The sequence below is a fragment of the Gouania willdenowi genome, chromosome 9 (genome assembly GCF_900634775.1).
Source record: "Gouania willdenowi chromosome 9, fGouWil2.1, whole genome shotgun sequence".
In the NCBI taxonomy this organism is placed as follows: Eukaryota; Metazoa; Chordata; class Actinopteri; order Blenniiformes; family Gobiesocidae; genus Gouania; species Gouania willdenowi.
Genome location: NC_041052.1, coordinates 42307369 through 42326900, shown reverse-complemented (window position 1 = coordinate 42326900; position 19532 = coordinate 42307369). Strand labels below are relative to the sequence as shown.

Below are 19532 nucleotides of genomic sequence, written 5' to 3'. Positions count from 1 at the left end.
AATAGCACACAGCCAGAAACAGCGCCGCCATGAGGCTTTTCAGACTTACGCGTATGGGAGGATAGAGTCCTAAATGCACAGTAGTTTTTTTACTTTAATGGTACCAGGATAATGGAAGGTTGTATATTTTTATTTTTTAAAAAACAGCATTCGGAAAATAATTTGTACAATAAAAATCTAGGTGGGGTACAGAAAACCCAGGGGTACACAAATTGTCATGGGGGGCACGTGAATAAAAATTAAAAACAGTGTGTCAACATTGTAAAGTATAATATAAATACTGTATAGCAGCAGTCAGGAGCCTCCATGCATTACCACTAAGAGTCAGACTGCCCTCTAGTGGTGACATAGAAAATATAAATATGACCAGAGCTACATAGCTTTGTGCTAGCTAAACGTGCTTGATGCTCTTTGCTACCTGTCAGTGCCCAATCCTTTCACTGGCCTAATCTGTACAGATCCTGTCAGCGTATGCGTGAAACGCATCTACATCTATATTTACGGCAGTTTGTGTACTATTTAAAAGGTTGAAACTTGATATTTAAAAAGAATTAAAAATGTATGTTTTGACTGAATTCTGATTTATTTAGGTTTTCTGCACAATTATGGCCAAAATGATAATCATGATTATTTTGATCAATATTGTAATCACGATAATAATCACAATTACTTATATTTGGTAAAGAAAAACTATTTTATTGCACTACTTTTAAACAATATGTGTACAGTTTACACTGCAAAATGAAGCTTTTTTTAAAAAGTTAACCCAAGAATGTAAAATGTACTAAAGGTGAACTGAATGAATACACTATTACAGAGTGCAGATCCAGGATCACAAATGTAAATATTGCCGACTATCAGGTTTATTTAATCATGGCAACAAACATCATGATCATGATTAAAATTGGTGATTTTTGTTTCATTTTCTGTTTGTTCTTTGATTATCAGTGTTGTGTATTGTGTTTTGATCCATTTTTTTTATTTATTGTCTTGCAGTGGTTTTTACATTTTTGTGTTTTTTTTTTCTCTCCAAATTAACAATTAAAAAACCCACAAAACAGTCAATTATTTACATGTGTACTATTAAAATATTCAACATACGTTGTTTGGTTGGTTTACATTCAAATATCACGTTCCAGCAGCTCTGTCGTAAAGACTGCGAGTGAAGGAAGTGACGTCGTCTACGCACATGCATTTAAAGGGTATGAAAAGATCAGGACCGTAAAGGATTGGGCACTGACTCCACCACGTACTGCTGTGAAAGTAGATTTTCAGCTTTGAAAAACATGAAAACAAAATATAGAAAAAGACTTTTCATAGAGAATCATTTTTACTCAGATTCTCACACATTAATCCAAACATCCTCTCATTAAAGTTGTATTTCACAGTTTCAGGCTGATCAATATGTTGTATTGCTGATATATGTTCAATCAACTAATGTTTGGTAGATGTATTTTTCCAAAATAAAAGAGATTGTAAACATAACTGGTATGTAACTGTGGTATTCAGTAATAAGGGAGTGCACTATGTTCCACTATTGTTTTATCTGCGTTTCAAATGAACTGTGAAGGTGTTTATCAAGAAACGGATTGAAAAAAATAAAGACTTCCTGGCTTTGATTGTTGGTTTACTAGAAAAACACCATTGCTGATAAAGGTGTGAGCCAATTCTTGAAAACGCCATGAGTCACTGTCATTGTTGACATTGTCATCATTCCAGCACCAAGCATCATGTGTCTGTGTTCATTCGTTTCATTAACACCTTCATTCTGAAGCACAGAGGATCAGAATAATCTCGTGAGTATTTGCTAATTCAATAACACAAAATAAAAAGAGTTTAGCATGAAAAAAAGAATTACTGTTAAAACTTTGCTTTAGGGAGAACTAGAGATACTAATATATGTGAGATACTGATAGTACGGTTAGATAATAACTAAAATCACTGCTTAATAAGGGTCTGAATTCACTGCAACATTGTTTATGATCTATGTTTATTTATTAGGATTTCCATTATCCACAGACAGTGAAAGCTGCTGCTATTCTACTGGGGTTTGTAGAAAAATACAAAATCTAAACAAATTCCTATCTTAGGCATTATAAAAACATAACTAAATCACAATAAAAACATAACTAAATCACAAAGGTACAGACTTACTCTGGAACAGCTTTAAATTAATGTCTAAACGTTTTTATGGAGTGATTTATTCAACAGAATAATTTTTTTCAGAATAATTTTGAATCTAAAATGGTTTTCCATCAGAAATATTTGCTTGGGAAGTAGATTCTATTCATACATTCCCCTGTTCGCAGATGTTCTTTTCATGTGATTTGTCGCTACTTTAGGTAATATACTGTACGTGTCTGGTTGCATAATTATGTATGTTAAAGCTGAACATTATATTTTGGTTTATTGACCAAAAACATTTCTGAACAAAAATAATAATGAATATTGAAGTATATCCTGTACCAATAACCAGTTTAGTTCCTGATGCATTAATTCAGTGCTGGTGTAATCGTCATAATGAAGCTGCTCAATATTGTATAACTGGTCATTTTCTGATTTTGTCAGCGGTGGTATTAGACCATACAGTGGGACAATAGTCAAGGTTGGTTAATATGGTGGTGGTGATGATTAAATAGTAATAATGTAATATTGTGTTGGTGTACAGCAGTGGTTCTCCACCTTTTTAGGCTCTAGTCCCCCTTTCTCTTATTTCTGAATCCAGGTCCCCTCTTTGTCCGACTACAACATTTTGCTTTGAAAACTATTTAAAAACATCTATAGATCATAATAATAGAATGAATGAGTGATAAAAACACATTTGAAAGATTCTCATTTTGTAAATAAGTGAAATAAACAGTATCTAATGCAGTGATATCAAGAATTTCTGTCGACCCTAGAATTTGTTTTGGATCATCTTTGAGCTCAGATAGTTTGTTTTTTTACTGCATTTTAGTTGAACTAGAAAATGTATTTGATTTTAAAAATAAGAATAATTATAGTTATATAATAATTTCAAAAATCTTTTCATTTTTGAGAAATTTCAGGCTACCACGTCCTGTCTCGACCCCAAGGTTGAAAAACACTGATTTAGTGGCTCCTAAATAGATTAATTTCTATAGTTCGTATCATTTTTGATCATCTCATGCCTGGGGTGGAACCAACACTGACTCTTTATTTGTTAATTTTCCACTTTCTCTCTCTCTCTCTCACTTGTGCCCCCTGCAGTGCCATTGCGTACCCCTAGGGGTATGCAAACCCCCATTTGAGAAACACTGGTCTACATTACAACTTTACAGCCACATTCACAGTTTTTGAGTTTTTTTCTCCAAAATGAGTCTGTTGAAAAAGTATTACTCATCAAATCATCAAACACATGCCAAAAAACAAAGAAAGTATAATTTAGCTCTGATTTAAATCGTTCATGAGCTGTTTGGAGCAAACAGTGGCATTATTTTATGTTAATGAGCTACTGGCACTATTTCATCAACTCAGTGTGATCTAATCCAGCCTTTACATCCCTAATCTAGCTCATGGTTGCACAATAATAATTTAATCTCATTTTTAAAAAAGATTATTGAGTAATGTTGCTAAATTGCATTTCACTTTTTGTCTAAGTGCTATAAAGCTATTTATTACAACAACAAAACAGAACAGTTGCAATGATTTAAAGCAAAATTATTCTACATATGTATTTATTTTTCTAATACCTAATGTTCTGGCTGTGCAACTGTATCAAACCTTTGCAGTAATGAAAAAACATAATTTAATAATGCCGTGGTAGAAGAGAACATCTTCATTTGAGACCCTCAATAACAACAGTTATTAAAAAACAGCTAATATTCTAAACCTAACAAATGAACTTTAAGGACATTGTGCATTCTAAGCAGAAATATTTATCTATTTATTTATTTTTACTCCTTATACCAGTGATAACTAACTGACCAGTATCAAGTGAAATTATACATACATATATCAAACTGGTGTAACAGTGTCAATTATGTATGCATGTAAAATATTTTGTTTTAATTACACAAAATGTGTCATCTTAAGTTTATTTCATTTTATTAGTTCATACCTGAAAAGTGGGGCCTCCAAATCAGTTTGTGGAACCTTCATTTACAGTATGTGTGTATCCCCACGTTCAGTTTTTAATGTGACACTTCCGCCCATGCCTTGTTTTCCCACGACCTTACCTCTTCCCTTTTGTTAATGATCTCCATGTGAGAGGTTAGCGGCTTTGTTGTCCAGATAAAAATATCTTAATTAGTGATGTTTCCAAGTGAGTTGGCTGAATTAAACCTGTTCTAAAATGCTTCCGATGTATTGTAACACGTTTGTGTCATTTGTTTTGTATAGGGGCATGTTTATGGGAAAAACTGACTGGAGGATTTGTGTGTGTGTGTTCCTGCTGCTGTCAGAATAAAACATCTTTAAACACAACGTCTCGACCGGTTACACTGGTATGACATTAAATATGCATGAAACCAGTGAGTTTCTGCCCTCTGTTAATAAAAAGTAACTCTGCAAACAAGTAATCCTAAAGAAGACAGTATGAGATTATTATTTCTATTAGCTGGTAAAGGACAGTAAATTCCCAGAGTTTAAATGTTGGCTTATTGCATTGTGTAAAATAACATATTTCTGTGTAAACTATTAATAATTTGTCCACACAGATGGTCATGTGTTTTTTTTTCTTAAAGGCACACCGTGGACTTTGTGACCTACAGTGTTTATCCATATGAGTTATTTTAAATGATTCTTCAGACCAATCTACAGCGCTGACATTCAGAGATAGTTTGTTGGTGAGTGTGAAATGAATACATGCAAACAAACAATTAGAATTAACAATGTGTTGCTTCTTGTTGATATGTGAGGTTTTATTTTATAATCTCTACAGAAAACTACTGAGTCGTCTTCATCAAGACAAAGTCATGGCGGGTAAGTCATTAAAATACTAAGTTACTGTATTTACCACTAAGTGTAAACTGAAGAAAAGGTAAAGAAACTTGTGTCTGTTTGATTGGTTCATCATTATTTAATACATCAAACAGGTACTAGTATGGATTCATGTCTTAAATCAGCAATAAAATACACTAATGCATATAATCTATCATCGAATTAGTTTCTCATCTCTTGGTTACCTTGATAGGCTCCCTAATTAATGAATATATTTGTATTAATTTTTTTTTTTTTTTTTTTTTTTTTTTTTTATTAATATTTATGATGTGTCTGTCACTATTCCCCTAGATTTAACTTTTTTTGGTAAAATAATCCTCAAAAGAACTGACAAATGGTGGGAAAAGTAATAATAATGTGTAAGCAATGGAACTGTACAGAATAATTGAACAGTAAAGAACAGTTTTTTATAGAATTTCTGCCAATTACAATTTCTATGCGTTTACTTTAGGGGCCACATACACACATACAAGGGGCCGCATGTGGCCCCCAGGCCGTTAGTTGACTATGAAGTCAAATGAAGGACTGAGAAAATAGTACTGGTTCTATAAAACATTTTGGTCTGTTAGTTGCAATAGTGACTAGTGAGTGACTATTTTTAATCACACTAAATGCTCACTATCTTGTTTTTTCTTTCTTTCCATAAGTAATGGAGTTTAACAGAATATACTGGGAATGTTGCATATATGGTGTTACAGTAAATCTCTGGTGTTGCTGCATCGACGATGCATAGTTATTAATAAATGCTAAGGTCATGATTGAAATCTATTTCCACTTGTGTTCTATTTATTTATTTATCTATTTATTTATTTAGGGGATCCCCATTAGCACAGCAGGGCTGTCGCTATTTTTCCTACATTACGATACAAGAAGACACATAACAATGTATACAATATATCATTGTATCACAATATATCGTCAACACATTCTTGGCATAATACAACAATTATGTGTCAAATCTCAAGCCATAGTTAATGTATCTTAAGTTTTACTTAATAGAAATTGTTTCAATACTGATTTAAATGTGTTTGTGTTTACTACCAGAGTTGGATGATCTGGTTGCATGTTCCATGCATTATTGCTCTGTACATAAACATTACCTTTGCACTGTTTGATTTTACTTTTGGTAAAACTCATTTCCTTGCTGTGGCGTGTTGAGTAGGACAGCTGTGTTATCATTGATAAATAAGAATAAGAATTTCAGGCCGCTTTGATGCTGTTATATTTTTATAGACAGACGATAATGAATAATCTGTCTTTTACTGACAACCACTTAAAGCAGAACTAAGTAACTTGTACTTTGCTCCCCCCTAAAGTTCCCTTTTGGTTATGTCACTGTTGTAAACACTCAACACCCCCGCCCCCTGCCCCACCCCTCAGCTACATGCACATCTTGGCTCTCCCAAGAAAGTAGCAATCAATCACTGAAAAATCCTAATACAACAGTGACACAAAGTATATAGTCCCATGTGACCATGTGAACAGTATGAGGAAGAAAGTAAAATACATGAATGATGTGGGAGTAATACGGACGGGAGTGTGGAAATGTGTGCGTGTGTTTGTGTGTGTGCTGACAAAGCGGCTCTGAAAATGGATGGATGGATGTTTGTGTGTGTGCTGCCTGATGGAGCGCTGGGTTGCGAGTGTGTGCGCGCGTGCCTGTTGCCGTGACGACAGTGTGTGTGATTGCTGTGTCGCTGCTGAGCTGTCACTGCATGAAGTTGCTCCGTTCCTCAGACAAACATCTTCTCTGCCTTTCTTTTTGCTGGCTCCGCCCTGATGAAAGTTTGAGAAAAGTGAATTTGTAGACAACCGTTTAAGGTGATTCAGCATGACTTTGATGTTGTTCTATAATGGCAGCGTAACACCAGTCGAGCTGCTGGGTTTCATACGGTCTGTAACACTTTTAACATTACAGCTGCAGCATCTGACCACATTACTAAGAAAGAGTCAAGATATGACAGAACCAGAGCTTGGGTTATTTGTGTCGTTGCCTTCCATGTTAAACAATGACTTTGTCTTTTTGTCATGTGCAGTAGTCCTGTACATCTTCTTATAATGAAGAAACCATTTCCCATTTTCACAATAATGTCCACAAGTTTCTTCCAGGTTAGTGTGTTATCTAAAGCGATGCCTAAAGGTTTTCCCTCTTCGACCTGCTCCCCCAGAGTAGCACCGACAGTCAGGTTTAACACTGAATTTGTTTTTATTTGGGATTTTGAGCCAAAATAATTATTTTTGTTTTCTTTACATTTAGAAATAATTGGTTTGAAATGATCCACTGGACAACTGCCATTAACTCTTTGTCTAAATTTGCCCTGAGTTCATCAGCTGTTGTATCTGATGAACATGTATAGTACACCGTAGAGTCATCTGCATACATGGATATTCTTGCTGCCTTGAGTACAGTAGGTAAGTCATTTGTGTAAATGGTATACAGCAATGGACCAAGACAGCTGCCCTGAGGCACTCCGCAGCTCACAGGCCTGAGATCAGAATATTTATATATATTTGACACATTGATACACCAGTTAATAATAATATCTCCTATTGCCCTGCTTCATGAGGGAGAGGAGGATAAAAAAAAAAAAAAACCTAAATGACAAACTCACTGCAGCTTAGCAAAGTTGTTTATCTGGTTCTTCATCAAACTGTCAGACTGAAACTCAGGGAGCTATAATTCGTTTACAAGCTTTTGTAGGAGGGGGCGGGGCCAACAGTGACATAGGAAACTACCAAAATGACACAATGAAATGCACCAAAGTACTATTCACCAAATAGTACTTTGTACTATCCACTCCAAACTTAATGAGTATATACTGTCTGCTATTTACTATAGTATGGTTAGGATGATGATCATTACCCAAGATGCATTTGGAATCTACAGCATTAAAAACCTTGTTCACACTGAGGCTAAATATCTCTGTTGATTCTCTACCTTTACTTTGAAAGTTCTGAAAACATTTGAAGTGAGAAAGTGACCAAGTAGAATATCAGCATGTGCTCATTTGATCCATAAAAGTCACGTAGACACATTTCATTCACACATTTTCAGAAACTCTCCATTGGTCTACTGACTACACTTCCTGATAACTTCAAAATAATTTGGTGGGGGGGTGGAAGGGCTGTCTTGGGCTCAGCGTGCGGGCGGCATCAAGGAAAGGCAATCTGGCGCGCTCTGGGGTGCTTGGTCGGTGCGCCTGGGGGCCGGCGGGGCGACTTGCAGCATCCCCTTGGTGCCCTCGGCGACTATGAGCATGGTTGTCGTCCCTGGGGGCACTGCTCTCTGTGCTGCTTCCGTTCCGGGTCTTTCTGGCCTGGGGTCTGGTCCCTGCTGGCTCTGGGCCTACCGGCAGGCGCCCGCCGGCTGCCCATTTGTTGCGGCTCTGGCCGTCTGCTGGGCGTGAGCCTTGGCTCCTCTGCGGGGATCTCGGGTGGGGGGCTCTCTGGTCCCTCCCCTCGGGGGGTTGGGTGCTTGGGTGTGGGTGGGTGGGGGGGGCGGGATGCTGGCAGTGGGCCTTGGGGTTGGGGGTTGAGGTCGGTGGCGGGATGCGCTGGGTGCTCGGATACTTGGGGCTTCCTCGGATGTGTGTGTGGGGGGCGGTGGCTGCCTCTCGGCCTGGGATCTCAGGGGCATCTGGGTGGCTGCTCGGCCGTTGGGGGGTGGCCTGGGGCCTGGCTGCATCTGCGGTAGCGGTTTTTGCACATATACTGGTCTACGATGCACTGGCACGCCTTGGGATGTGGGATAAAACTCATACTGAGCTTAACCTTAGACACGTTAATCCCAAATACCTTTAGGTATTACCACTCACTCATTCCCCTTGTCCACAGCCACCAACTTTATAGCTAAGCTTCACACTTGTCACTATACTGGCTTGATTACACAACATAGTAAGCACAATATGTTCTACAACCTCACATCTCACCCTCACTGTAAAACAATCTATTCTATCCCAAGCTTTCTATTTCCTACCTTGAGTCTTTCCTCCCTGCTCCCTCCCCCTCCACCCAGGTGTAACACTGCTCTCCCTTTTTATATCCTCCCTATGATAAAAGATTTCTTACCCTTCCTTAGGGAGGGCTGGTGATGGTCACAATTAAGCAATAAAATAAATCAATTTATTTTATTGCAATAACAAAACATGCATTGCTGTCTCATAATGATTGCACTTTTTGTAGTGTTGACCTTTGACAGCATGTGCAGACAAAAAAAACTTCAAAATAAGAGCCCTATTTACAAAAGAGTTAAAACAAAAAAACTAATTGAGGACAAGAGATGCTTTTATTTTGAAAAGGGAATGTTTGATTTTTATCTTGAAGCCGGTCCCAGGACCATTTTACATTCAGCTCCCAATGCATCATGGGACGGTTGAGTATGACTAGTGTGCACACTGTGCACACGTAAAAAATGTCCCCATATAGTATAAATAAAGTCATCTGTATATCAAATATACATTAAACTATTGACATCTGTAACAAACAAAATTGTTTTTCTGTTTTTTTTCTTTCTTTTTTTGTTTTTTTTTGTAACAAACAATTGATTTGGTAATGTTGTGCCTGTTATAATGTAAAAAAAAATCTCTCAGAATTGATTGGCAACCATCTACTTGGACATTCTTTTACTGAACAAAAAGGGGCGTGTATAATAAAACTCGGTCTGCAACATGCTCCTATTCTGACATGTGAAAAGTACTGACTATCAATTACAATGCAGAAATTGTAAACAGGATCACATGGAAGAATAAATTTGATTTGATTTGATTAGTATATATCCTGGTATTTTTCACCCTCTCAATTTTTTCATACTATCTGATATGAACGCACTACATACTAATTTCGACATCACACTTAGTATTAGTACGGTAGAATGAGTAGTACGTTAGTATGAGTAGTACGTTAGTATGAGTAGTACGTTAGTGTGAGTAGTACGTTAGCATGAGTAGTACGTTAGTATGAGTAGTACGTTAGCATGAGTAGTACGTTAGCATGAGTAGTACGTTAGTATGAGTAGTACGTTAGCATGAGTAGTACGTTAGTATGAGTAGTACGTTAGTGTGAGTAGTACGTTAGCGTGAGTAGTACGTTAGTCTGAGTAGTACGTTAGTATGAGTAGTACGTTAGTGTGAGTAGTACGTTAGTGTGAGTAGTACGTTAGTGTGAGTAGTACGTTAGTGTGAGTAGTACGTTAGTATGAGTAGTACGTTAGTATGAGTAGTACGTTAGCATGAGTCGTACGTTAGCATGAGTAGTACGTTAGTATGAGTAGTACGTTAGTGTGAGTAGTACGTTAGTGTGAGTAGTACGTTAGCATGAGTAGTACGTTAGTATGAGTAATACGTTAGTATGAGTAGTACGTTAGCGTGAGTAGTACGTTAGTGTGAGTAGTACGTTAGCATGAGTAGTACGTTAGTATGAGTAGTACGTTAATATGAGTAGTACGTTAGTATGAGTAGTACGTTAGTATGAGTAGTACGTTAGTGTGAGTAGTACGTTAGTATGAGTAGTACGTTAGCATGAGTAGTACGATAGCATGAGTAGTACGTTAGCATGAGCAGTACGTTAGTATGAGTAGTACGTTTGCATGAGTAGTACGTTAGCATGAGTAGTACGTTAGGATGCAATTTCAAACACAGCCTTTGACTAAAATGTCAAGACCTGGACTAGGATCAATCAACACTACTTTGAACCCAAATAAATTTGTTTTCAACAGTAAAAAAGTTGTTTTGGGATTAAAAACAAACAGAAACCAATGTTGACAAACAAAAAAAAACTCTACAGCTTTCTGATCTACCACAAAGTCTGTATTATATTGGCAGCTGTTTTGGGAAGCCTGCCAGTGGGGCAGAGCACTCAACACTCAGACTAATGTGATGAACAAACTCAAAAGTAAGCAGGAGGCTACTTTGGAGCGTTTACGTGGGATTGAAACCAACTTGGAGAGGCTGAATGGTCAGCTTACAGTTTGAGGCCACATTAATGAATTTTACTACTGGAAACCAAAGACTCATTGTTACTGAAATTGTGCTAGCCTGAATTGAAAACAAATCCTTATCACCATTGGCCTCCCCCAAAGGACAACGGCTTATCACCCTCCATCTCCCCCTCCTCTTCCCCCATCCCCACCTGAACTTTTGTTCTCTGTACCAGATCTACCAAGGTCGTTACAAATCATCTGACTGTATCAGAGGGAAAGCAAAGGGTTTATCTTTCAATGCCTCCACTGACCCTAAGTCGATACTCCCCCCAGCAAGCTACAAAGGAGCATGTGAAGCGTCTAGAGAGGCTGCACGCGCGCGCCCCCCAGCGCCTGGCAATCCCTTCTTTTCTAATCCCTGTTTGTGACTGCGTGACTGTTTTTCCTAGTTTTATACTTTCCTCCCCAATAGGGAAGTTAGTTTAAAACCTGATTTTTCCCCTCACCTCTCCCCCTGTTGTTCTCCCATTTTTCATTTAAATAAGGGGTGCGTCCCATGCCACAACTTGGGAAAATACGAAGGATCCACCTAAACAACAACACTACTGATGGTAATCATGGATATGGACCCAGATCTATATAAACACTGGAAACAAAACTCAGACTGTGATTATTTTACGGAGACCGAATTAAATGTGGAAACCAAGAGTAAAAAATGTCTGTCATTTATTCATTTCAATTGCTAGGTGGTGGGGTGATTAAGGATTACATTAAATTTAAATTCAAAGTGTTTATTGTCATATGTGCAGTTAGAAACACGTTTTTTTTATATACAATGAAATTACTACCTTGCTTATGAACTAAGATATAATAATGTGTTTATACAAGTTAAATCTAACAGTGGAAAATACAACACTGCCAATAAAACTAACAACAGCAGTTAGAAACACGCTTATGAACTAAGATATATTACATTAAAATACTACTTTGCTTGTGAACTGGGATGTGGTGATGTGTTTATACAAGTTGGATCTGATCCCATCATCAGACAGTGGAAAATACAACACTGCCAATAGAACTAACAACAGCTGGATTACCCTTGATGTAGAGACAAAACAAGGTGACATTGTGGATGAAAAGGGAAAAACCTTCCAAACACCTTCGAAAGAGGAACTATTCTTGAACTGGAGGAATGCTAACAACGTCTGGCAGGGAACAAGGCCAACACAAACAAAGATAGAGAGGAGGACACTGACTACAGATGGACGTTCAGAAGAAATCAAGAATGTTTGACCAGAGAGACATGTAAACCCATGTAAATTTGCGATGGTAAAACAGGGGACGGGACCCGGATAAGCAAACTGCTTCTCTCGTCTCCTTTTTCGGCATGTACAAAAAAGAAAAAAAAAAAAAAAAAAAAAAAAAAAGTGAATGTAACCATGTCGGAAATAAACTGAATAAATAAATAAAAATAAAAATAAATAAAATGGCGACCCACAGTTTCTCTCGTTTTTGTCCCATGTTATATGTGACTGTCTTTCCATGTTTCTTTTAACGGGATGATACTGAAATGTTTGTACAGCATTTTGTGTTTTTTTTTTTTTACCTGGGAAAAGTGCTTCATAAATAAAATGTACTTACTTACTATTAGTCATTTGTGAAATATAATAAGATTCTATGCAGGTTCTAGTGGTATCATTGAAAATAAAATCAAAACAATGCAACTAATGCATGTTACAGTATGTATCAGAGTTTTAAAGTTTCAAATCCTTTTTGATTCTGTTTGTGTTGTTTTTCAGATGCTGAATTCAGGATTGTAATCATTGGAAGGAGTCCAAATGCAAAGACCAAACTAAGCGATCTCATCACTAGTCAGAAGACGTTTCTCTTAAAAAACACGGATGAAAGATTGATTGCTCATGGAATTTGGAGAAAAATACCAGTGAAAGTGGTGAACTGTCCAAATGTGCTAAGTTCACCCTTGGTCAGAGTGAAACAGGAAGTGAAAAAGTGTTTCGCTCAACATCCATCTGGACCGAACGTTCTGCTGCTCATTGTGAATTCTTTGGACTTCACTGAGGACGATCGACAAAGACTAGTGTTCATTTTAAGCTTTTTCAGTTCGGATGCATTTAACCATTCATTGGTAATCATGACACAGAATAGTGAGAGTCCAAATCCAGTTGTAAATAGACTCATTCAAGATTGTGGACAGAGACAGCACAGGATCAACCTGAATAAAACAGAGGTGCTTGGTTCTGAAGTTGAAGAATTAATGGAAAAGATTGATCAAATAGTGAGCGTTAACACTGGACAATGTCTAAATACCCCAAAGACAGCGGAACCAAAGAAAAAGCAGGAATGTGCAACAACTAAACCACATCTAAACCTGGTGCTGTGTGGTCATTTTGTAGTTGGAAAAAAGTCAACAGCTCAAGCCATTTTAGGCAAAGTGAATTCCAAACAATCACAGGGTTCTAAACATGAGGCAGAGGTCTGTGGACGGAGGGTGACCCTAGCAGAGCTGCCCTCTATGCGTGGAAAATCACAGAACATGTGCAGGCAGGACATGCTCAGTTGTATTTCTCTGTTTGATCCAGAGGGCGTCCATGGCTTCATCCACGTTCTTCCTTTAGACCCTCCCACTGACGAAGATAAGGAGGACATGATGACCCTTCAAAACATATTAACATCTTGCGTCAATGACTTCAGCATTATATCTTTTACAGTGGAATGCGATCCGACAAACCATGATGTTGTCAACTTTGTAAAAACTAATCAGCAGATCCAAGAACTCTGCCAGAACTTTGGAGGGCGATATGTGGTTATTAATATTAAAAACAGAGAGCAAATCCCTCAGTTATTAGAAACTGTGGACAAGATGATAGCTACAAAACCTGGAGGCTTTACAAAGGAAATGATCACAAAACCTCGGAAACTGAGCATTTACCAGTCAGGTGGAAGTTACACAACTCAAAATATGAACCCTCTTAGGATGGTTCTAATTGGCAAGACTGGCAGTGGAAAGAGTGCCACAGCAAACACTATTCTGGGGAAAGACTGTTTTTATTCGAGTCTCTCTGAAACATCAGTGACTAAGTGTTGTAAGAAAGAAAAAGGAGCGGTGGACGGGCGTCCTGTCACCGTGGTAGACACCCCAGGCTTGTTCGATACATCTCTGTCCAACGAAGAAGTGAAGCAGGAGTTGTTAAAATGTATTAGCCTGTTGGCCCCTGGACCCCATGTGTTCTTACTCGTCGTACAAATCGGTCGCATGACACGAGAGGAACAAGACACAGTTGGGCTGATCAAGGAATTCTTTGGCCACAAGTCTGAGGACTATGTCATAATCATATTCACCCGGGGGGATGATCTCGAAAATGAAAGCATTGAAAACTATATGCAGAAAAACAGCGAGGGCTTCCTCAAGAGACTAGTAGATGATTGTGGTAGTAGATACCATGTGGTCAATAACAAAGACAGGAGCAATCACACACAAGTCAGTCAGCTGATAGAGAAGGTAGAAAGACTGGTACAGAAAAATTCTGGAAGCTACTACACCTCAGCAATCTTTCAGGAGGCACAAGCAGCGATAGACAAAGAAATGCTGCGGATAATGAAAGAAAAAGAAGAGGAGATGGAGAGAATTTTGAGAGAGCAAAAAAACAAGTATTTGGAGGAAATGGAAGAGTTGAAGAAAGAAGTTGAAAACAAACAAAGAGAAAGAGAGAAATCACTTCTGGAGAAAGAACTCATTCTCCAGAAGGAAGAAAAGAACGAAATTCAAGAAAGAAGAGTCAAAGAACAGAGGAAACAGGAAGAGGAATTCGAGCGACAGACGAAACTCGAGCTAAAAAAGACTCAATCCGAAAAGAAAATTAATGCAAATAGATATTTGAAGTTGACCAATGGAGAGTTACAAATAACCACACCTAGGGTGAGAACGCTCACAGACTTGTGGGAAAGTCAAGATGGAGCATACCAACAGAGGAAACAGGAAGAGGAACACGAGCAGACAAAAGAGCTAAAAAGGACTCAATCTGAAAAGGGCTTTAATGCAAAGAGGAATATGAAGTTGACCAATGAAGAGTTACAAATACCCACACCTAGGGTGAGAACACTCACAGACTTGTGGGAAAGTCAAGATGGAGCATACCAACAGAGGAAACAGGAAGAGGAACACGAGCAGACAAAAGAGCTAAAAAGGACTCAATCTGAAAAGGGCTTTAATGCAAAGAGGAATATGAAGTTGACCAATGAAGAGTTACAAATATCCACACCTATGGTGAAAACTCAAAAACACTTGTGGGAAAGTCAAGATGGAAGATACCAACAGAAGCAAGAAGAAGAGCGACAAACACTGAAAAAGCTCAGGGAAGAGTTCGAGCAAAGCAGAAACAAACACGAAGCCCAAAAAATACAGGAAGACCAAATGACAAGAAAACAACAGGAAAGACAGTGGACGAAACTGCAACAAGACACGCAAAGTATGAAAAAATACATGAACTTGAAAGTAATAGAAGAAGCAAGACAGCAGGCCGAGGAGTCTAACGATTTTAAACGACAATACATGGAGAACTTTGAAGCGTTGAAGGACAAGCATGAACAGGAGATCGAGGGTTTTAAAGAACAACAACAGCTGATTATCAAAAGCCTTAATACCAAGCCGGCCAACAAGAAAGACTATGACAGTCTGATGAAAAGACAGGAACAAGAGATGGAACAGCTGAGAGCTTATTTTCCATCACAAAACCAAATGGAGGAGATGCAGAAAAAACATGAGGAGCAAATACAAATGTGGATACGAGAGCAGATCAAAAACTCTCCAAACTCCAAAAGTTGTACAGTTTTATGACTGTTGGCCGACAATAGCAATCAATGTCTGTTCAAATGCGGTAGTAGTAGTGGGTTTTTTCAATCTATAATGACAACAGAGAACTAGATTACACATTATGGAATTATTAAGGAATTATTGTTACCATAAAATTATTGAAATTACTATAGATCTTTACTTTTAAGTGCAATAGGATGAGAAAATGTGAATTATACTTTATCAAACTGACCAGGGTGATGCTTGTTGCTTTTCAGAGGAATCATTTAGTTATTTTTTTACATTATGAGATCAAAGAAGCACTTCCTTGGTGTTGCTGTGGAATCCATCACCAAAAAGGCATTAGAGTGAGATTTATTTATTTTTTTGCTGTGTCTGCATATGCTATCCAAAGTCTGATCAATGCAATGGATGACATAAAGCACATGTGTCAAACTCATGGCCTGGGGGCCAATTCTGGCCCTTTGGAGCATCGAATTTGTCCCACAGGAGAAAGTAGAAATTGCAGAGAAAACATGAATCATTGTGTAAATTAAATTCAAAACTCCTGGTGCTTATATTGCATGATTACTGTCATTTTTAATGTTAAATTGTTGAAAAAACTCAAAATTCCTAAATTTTCCTCAAATTATTACATGATATTTCTCCTAATTAAATAGTAATTGGTGACAAAATCAAGAAAATGTAAAGTGTAGATCCTGTTGGGGCTGATATCTGTCACTTATTGCCTGGATATTGTATGTTTTTTTGTATTTTATGTATACGTAAAAGAACTAGGACAATAATGTTGCGCTCATTTTCTTGCATAAAATCTGTGGCCCACTTGAGATCAAACTGCTCTGTATTTGGCCCCTGAATTAAAAATGAGTTTGACACCCCTGGGAATACATTTGTGTCCGTCATAACAAAGCTAGTAATAACTGTATTGGATTTTAAGGACCTCTTTAATAACAATCAAGTCCACTGAGTAAAGTGTGATGCAATCTGTTTTACTTCTGTGAGGTTATTTATTTTGCACTGGGTCCAACATGTTTTGGAATGTGTTCCAAATACAACAGTAACTACGGAGTTATAGTCTGACATGTGTTTGAGAACGTGGGAATGTTAGAAAAGAAAGAACAGACCCTATAAGAGGAACTTTTTACCTTAGACCTTAGAACTGAGGCTGCTAACAGTCGCTAACAGGCGCTAACAGTTGCTAACAATCGCTAACAGTTTGCAGAAAGTTATTTGGCAAATCATGAGCTTAGCCTACAAATGTAAATAAAATGATATAATGTGGGTTCATGAATAAATATGTTGAAAACATTCCTATACTCATTTGTTACTCAGGAGTTGTGCTTACTTGTTTTTACATAAAGGGTACTTGAAGTGGAAATGTGCATAACAAAAAATGTGTTTAATGTATTACCAACAAACAAAATATGTGCATCCATAGCTATCAAGTCTCACACATTGGGCGTGAGACACGCATTTCAACATGTTCACACGCTCACACGTCACACCACGTACGTATATCACACGCAGAGAAATTATTAGGATGATAGTGATGTGCCAGTCGTAAACGAAGAGCAGGCTCTTTGACGTGAATGAAGGGGGCCGCTTTGGTTTTTTTGTCTCTTCAAGCCGCATTCGATTGGTCAATATCTGTGTGTCGTTCTGTCTGCGCTGAACAAAGGGAGGAGGGGCGGAGTTACACACACAGTTTTTGTCAAAAGCTACTAGGTACAAATCTAGCTACTTTTCCCAGTGTTATTTCAGACTTTCCTGATGTTTTTTAGACTGACATGAAAGCACGTATTGCTCTGCAGTTACTGCAACAAGCAGCGGGTGCTACGGTAAGCCCCTCCCCCATTCCAAAGCACTCAAGGGAGCAGAGGAGACACCTTCGTGAAGCATAAGGTTAGAAAATAAACTAAAATTAAGAAAATTAAACAAAAAACAACACCCCCCCAAAAAATAAATAAATACATAAAAACAACTTAAAAACAAAAACTTAAGGAACTCTGCCAGAGTGTCTCTTTTGGGTCACTTTGCCTTCCCAAGCCTGAATACAGGAAGAGGGTTGGATGTTTTAGCAAGCAATTCAGTCTTTTAATTAAATTTGATATTCTAACATTTAACGAATAAGGACAAAATTGATTATTTGTTATGAATTGGCGCTATACAAATAAAGATTGATTGATTAGTGAAGTTTTTTTGAGACGTAATGGCCTCTTTCAATGACAAAATAAAGAAAATAAAAACAAGAATCAACAGAAGAAAGTTCATTTGTAGTTCTAAACATATTTACGATGTTTTTTAACTATCATTTCGGCTCGCCCATGAGTTTATTCTGCTCCTGCAGTGTCCATTACAATTACATGCAAATGCACAATTAATCAAATGAGGTGATGACGTCATTTAGCGACTTCTAGCGCCTTTTGGGACAGCCAATAGCTGATAGAGAGCATGAACCACAGTGCAAATGGACTAGAAAGTTGCCAGAGAAGTGCAGGCTTCAGTTTACCCATGTCATGAAACTGCATTGTAGCAACATTAGGCCCCTCCCCTCAGAGTAAAACTTCTCCAAAACAAGGCAAATAATAATGAAATAATTTTTATTTCATTTTAAACAGTCTTGAAGTGGTCATTTACATGACCAAAATAAACAAATCAAATCAACAAAGGTGTGAGTTGCCTTTCTTATTGTCACCCTTGCCAGAGTGTACAAGGTAATGGGCTAGGAAATGTGTTATATATTCTATCCAATAATGTAATATATTCATCTGTACATGTTAGTGTGGAAAAGGAGTGAGTAATCCTACCTGTACTGTACAACCATCATGTTCTGCTCCCCACAGTGTCTGGCACAGCGTATATATCGCATCCAGCTGGACTTGCTCGGGTCGTTACCGTCGATAAAGTGCAGTAATGTCCCCTCTGCATCGTAAATCTGAAATTCAACAATATGCAAAATCAACCATTGATGGTGGTAATTATTGGAAATTAAGAGAAGGGAGTGACATATTCCATAAAATTCCATTTTATTTATTTTAAAAATGTTCACAGTTTGTCTCTAACAAAAACCAAAAGTATTTTTACATGAAACAGAAAATGATATAAACACCACTTTGTCACAGGGCGAACACATATAAAACCAACCCTTAATTGTTAAAGTTAATTTAGTCTCAAATTAACCTAAAACATGTTTTATTATTATTATTATTATTATTATTATTGTAAAAGAAAGCCGAATAAACCTGGAGAAATTCCATGAAGGAATTGTGAATCAAATGCAAAGTTCACCAAACAAAAATGCTCCTGACAATTGTTTCCTGGATTTGAACCCAGGCCCAACTTATCGTCAATTTAAATAATAAATTAATAATCAAAATGTAATAATAATCAAAAGATCAGGGTAAGGACTGCTCTCTAACATCTGAGACATTTATGTTGTGTTTATAATTCAGTGAGTTGATTTCTAATATTGACTAAAATATTTCATCATATTATTTCACTTTGTTTTGCATCTCAGAGACAGAACGTTTCATCTCCTTAGTATAATTATTATATGAGCCATGGTGCATTATGATAAAACTGACTAACAAGAACAGTAGCTGAAAGTATACATGACGGATTAAGTTGAAAAGCAATTCTTCTTTTATTTTTTTAAAGTTAAGATACATTGTTAAATGAAATGTTTATATTATTAACCTTTAAAAATAAATAAATAATATAACAGCTTTCAACTTTACACTCGTATCCGAACCAGCACGTATTGATGACATCATGTGTATTTACGGTTTCTTCAAAATAAAACGCCATGTCATGTTTTACGTCTTG

At 37.3% G+C, this 19532-nt stretch overlaps 2 protein-coding genes across 3 annotated transcripts in view; one reads left to right on the top strand and one right to left on the bottom strand.

Annotated features, from left to right (window-relative positions):
• The window catches only part of prdm6 (PR domain containing 6), an 87600-nt gene that overhangs the window by 43941 nt on the left and 24127 nt on the right, over positions 1 to 19532 (bottom strand). Inside the window, exon 5 of the mRNA XM_028456360.1 lies at positions 18515 to 18642. Within this exon, the coding sequence (XP_028312161.1) occupies positions 18515 to 18642 (128 nt within the window). The remainder of the gene's footprint in view (positions 1 to 18514; positions 18643 to 19532) is intronic.
• Positions 1747 to 16211, top strand: LOC114469145 (GTPase IMAP family member 8-like). Of its 2 annotated transcripts, XM_028456354.1 has the most exons (5): positions 1747 to 1796; positions 4360 to 4463; positions 4704 to 4805; positions 4901 to 4941; positions 12676 to 16211. In XM_028456354.1, exons 4-5 carry the CDS (start codon positions 4935 to 4937, stop codon positions 15729 to 15731), a joined length of 3063 nt encoding a protein of 1020 aa, XP_028312155.1. In that variant the 5' UTR covers positions 1747 to 1796; positions 4360 to 4463; positions 4704 to 4805; positions 4901 to 4934; the 3' UTR covers positions 15732 to 16211. The 2 variants fall into 2 exon arrangements, with proteins under 2 accessions (XP_028312155.1, XP_028312156.1); XM_028456355.1 differs by lacking the exon at positions 4360 to 4463 and having other exon boundaries at positions 1762 to 1796.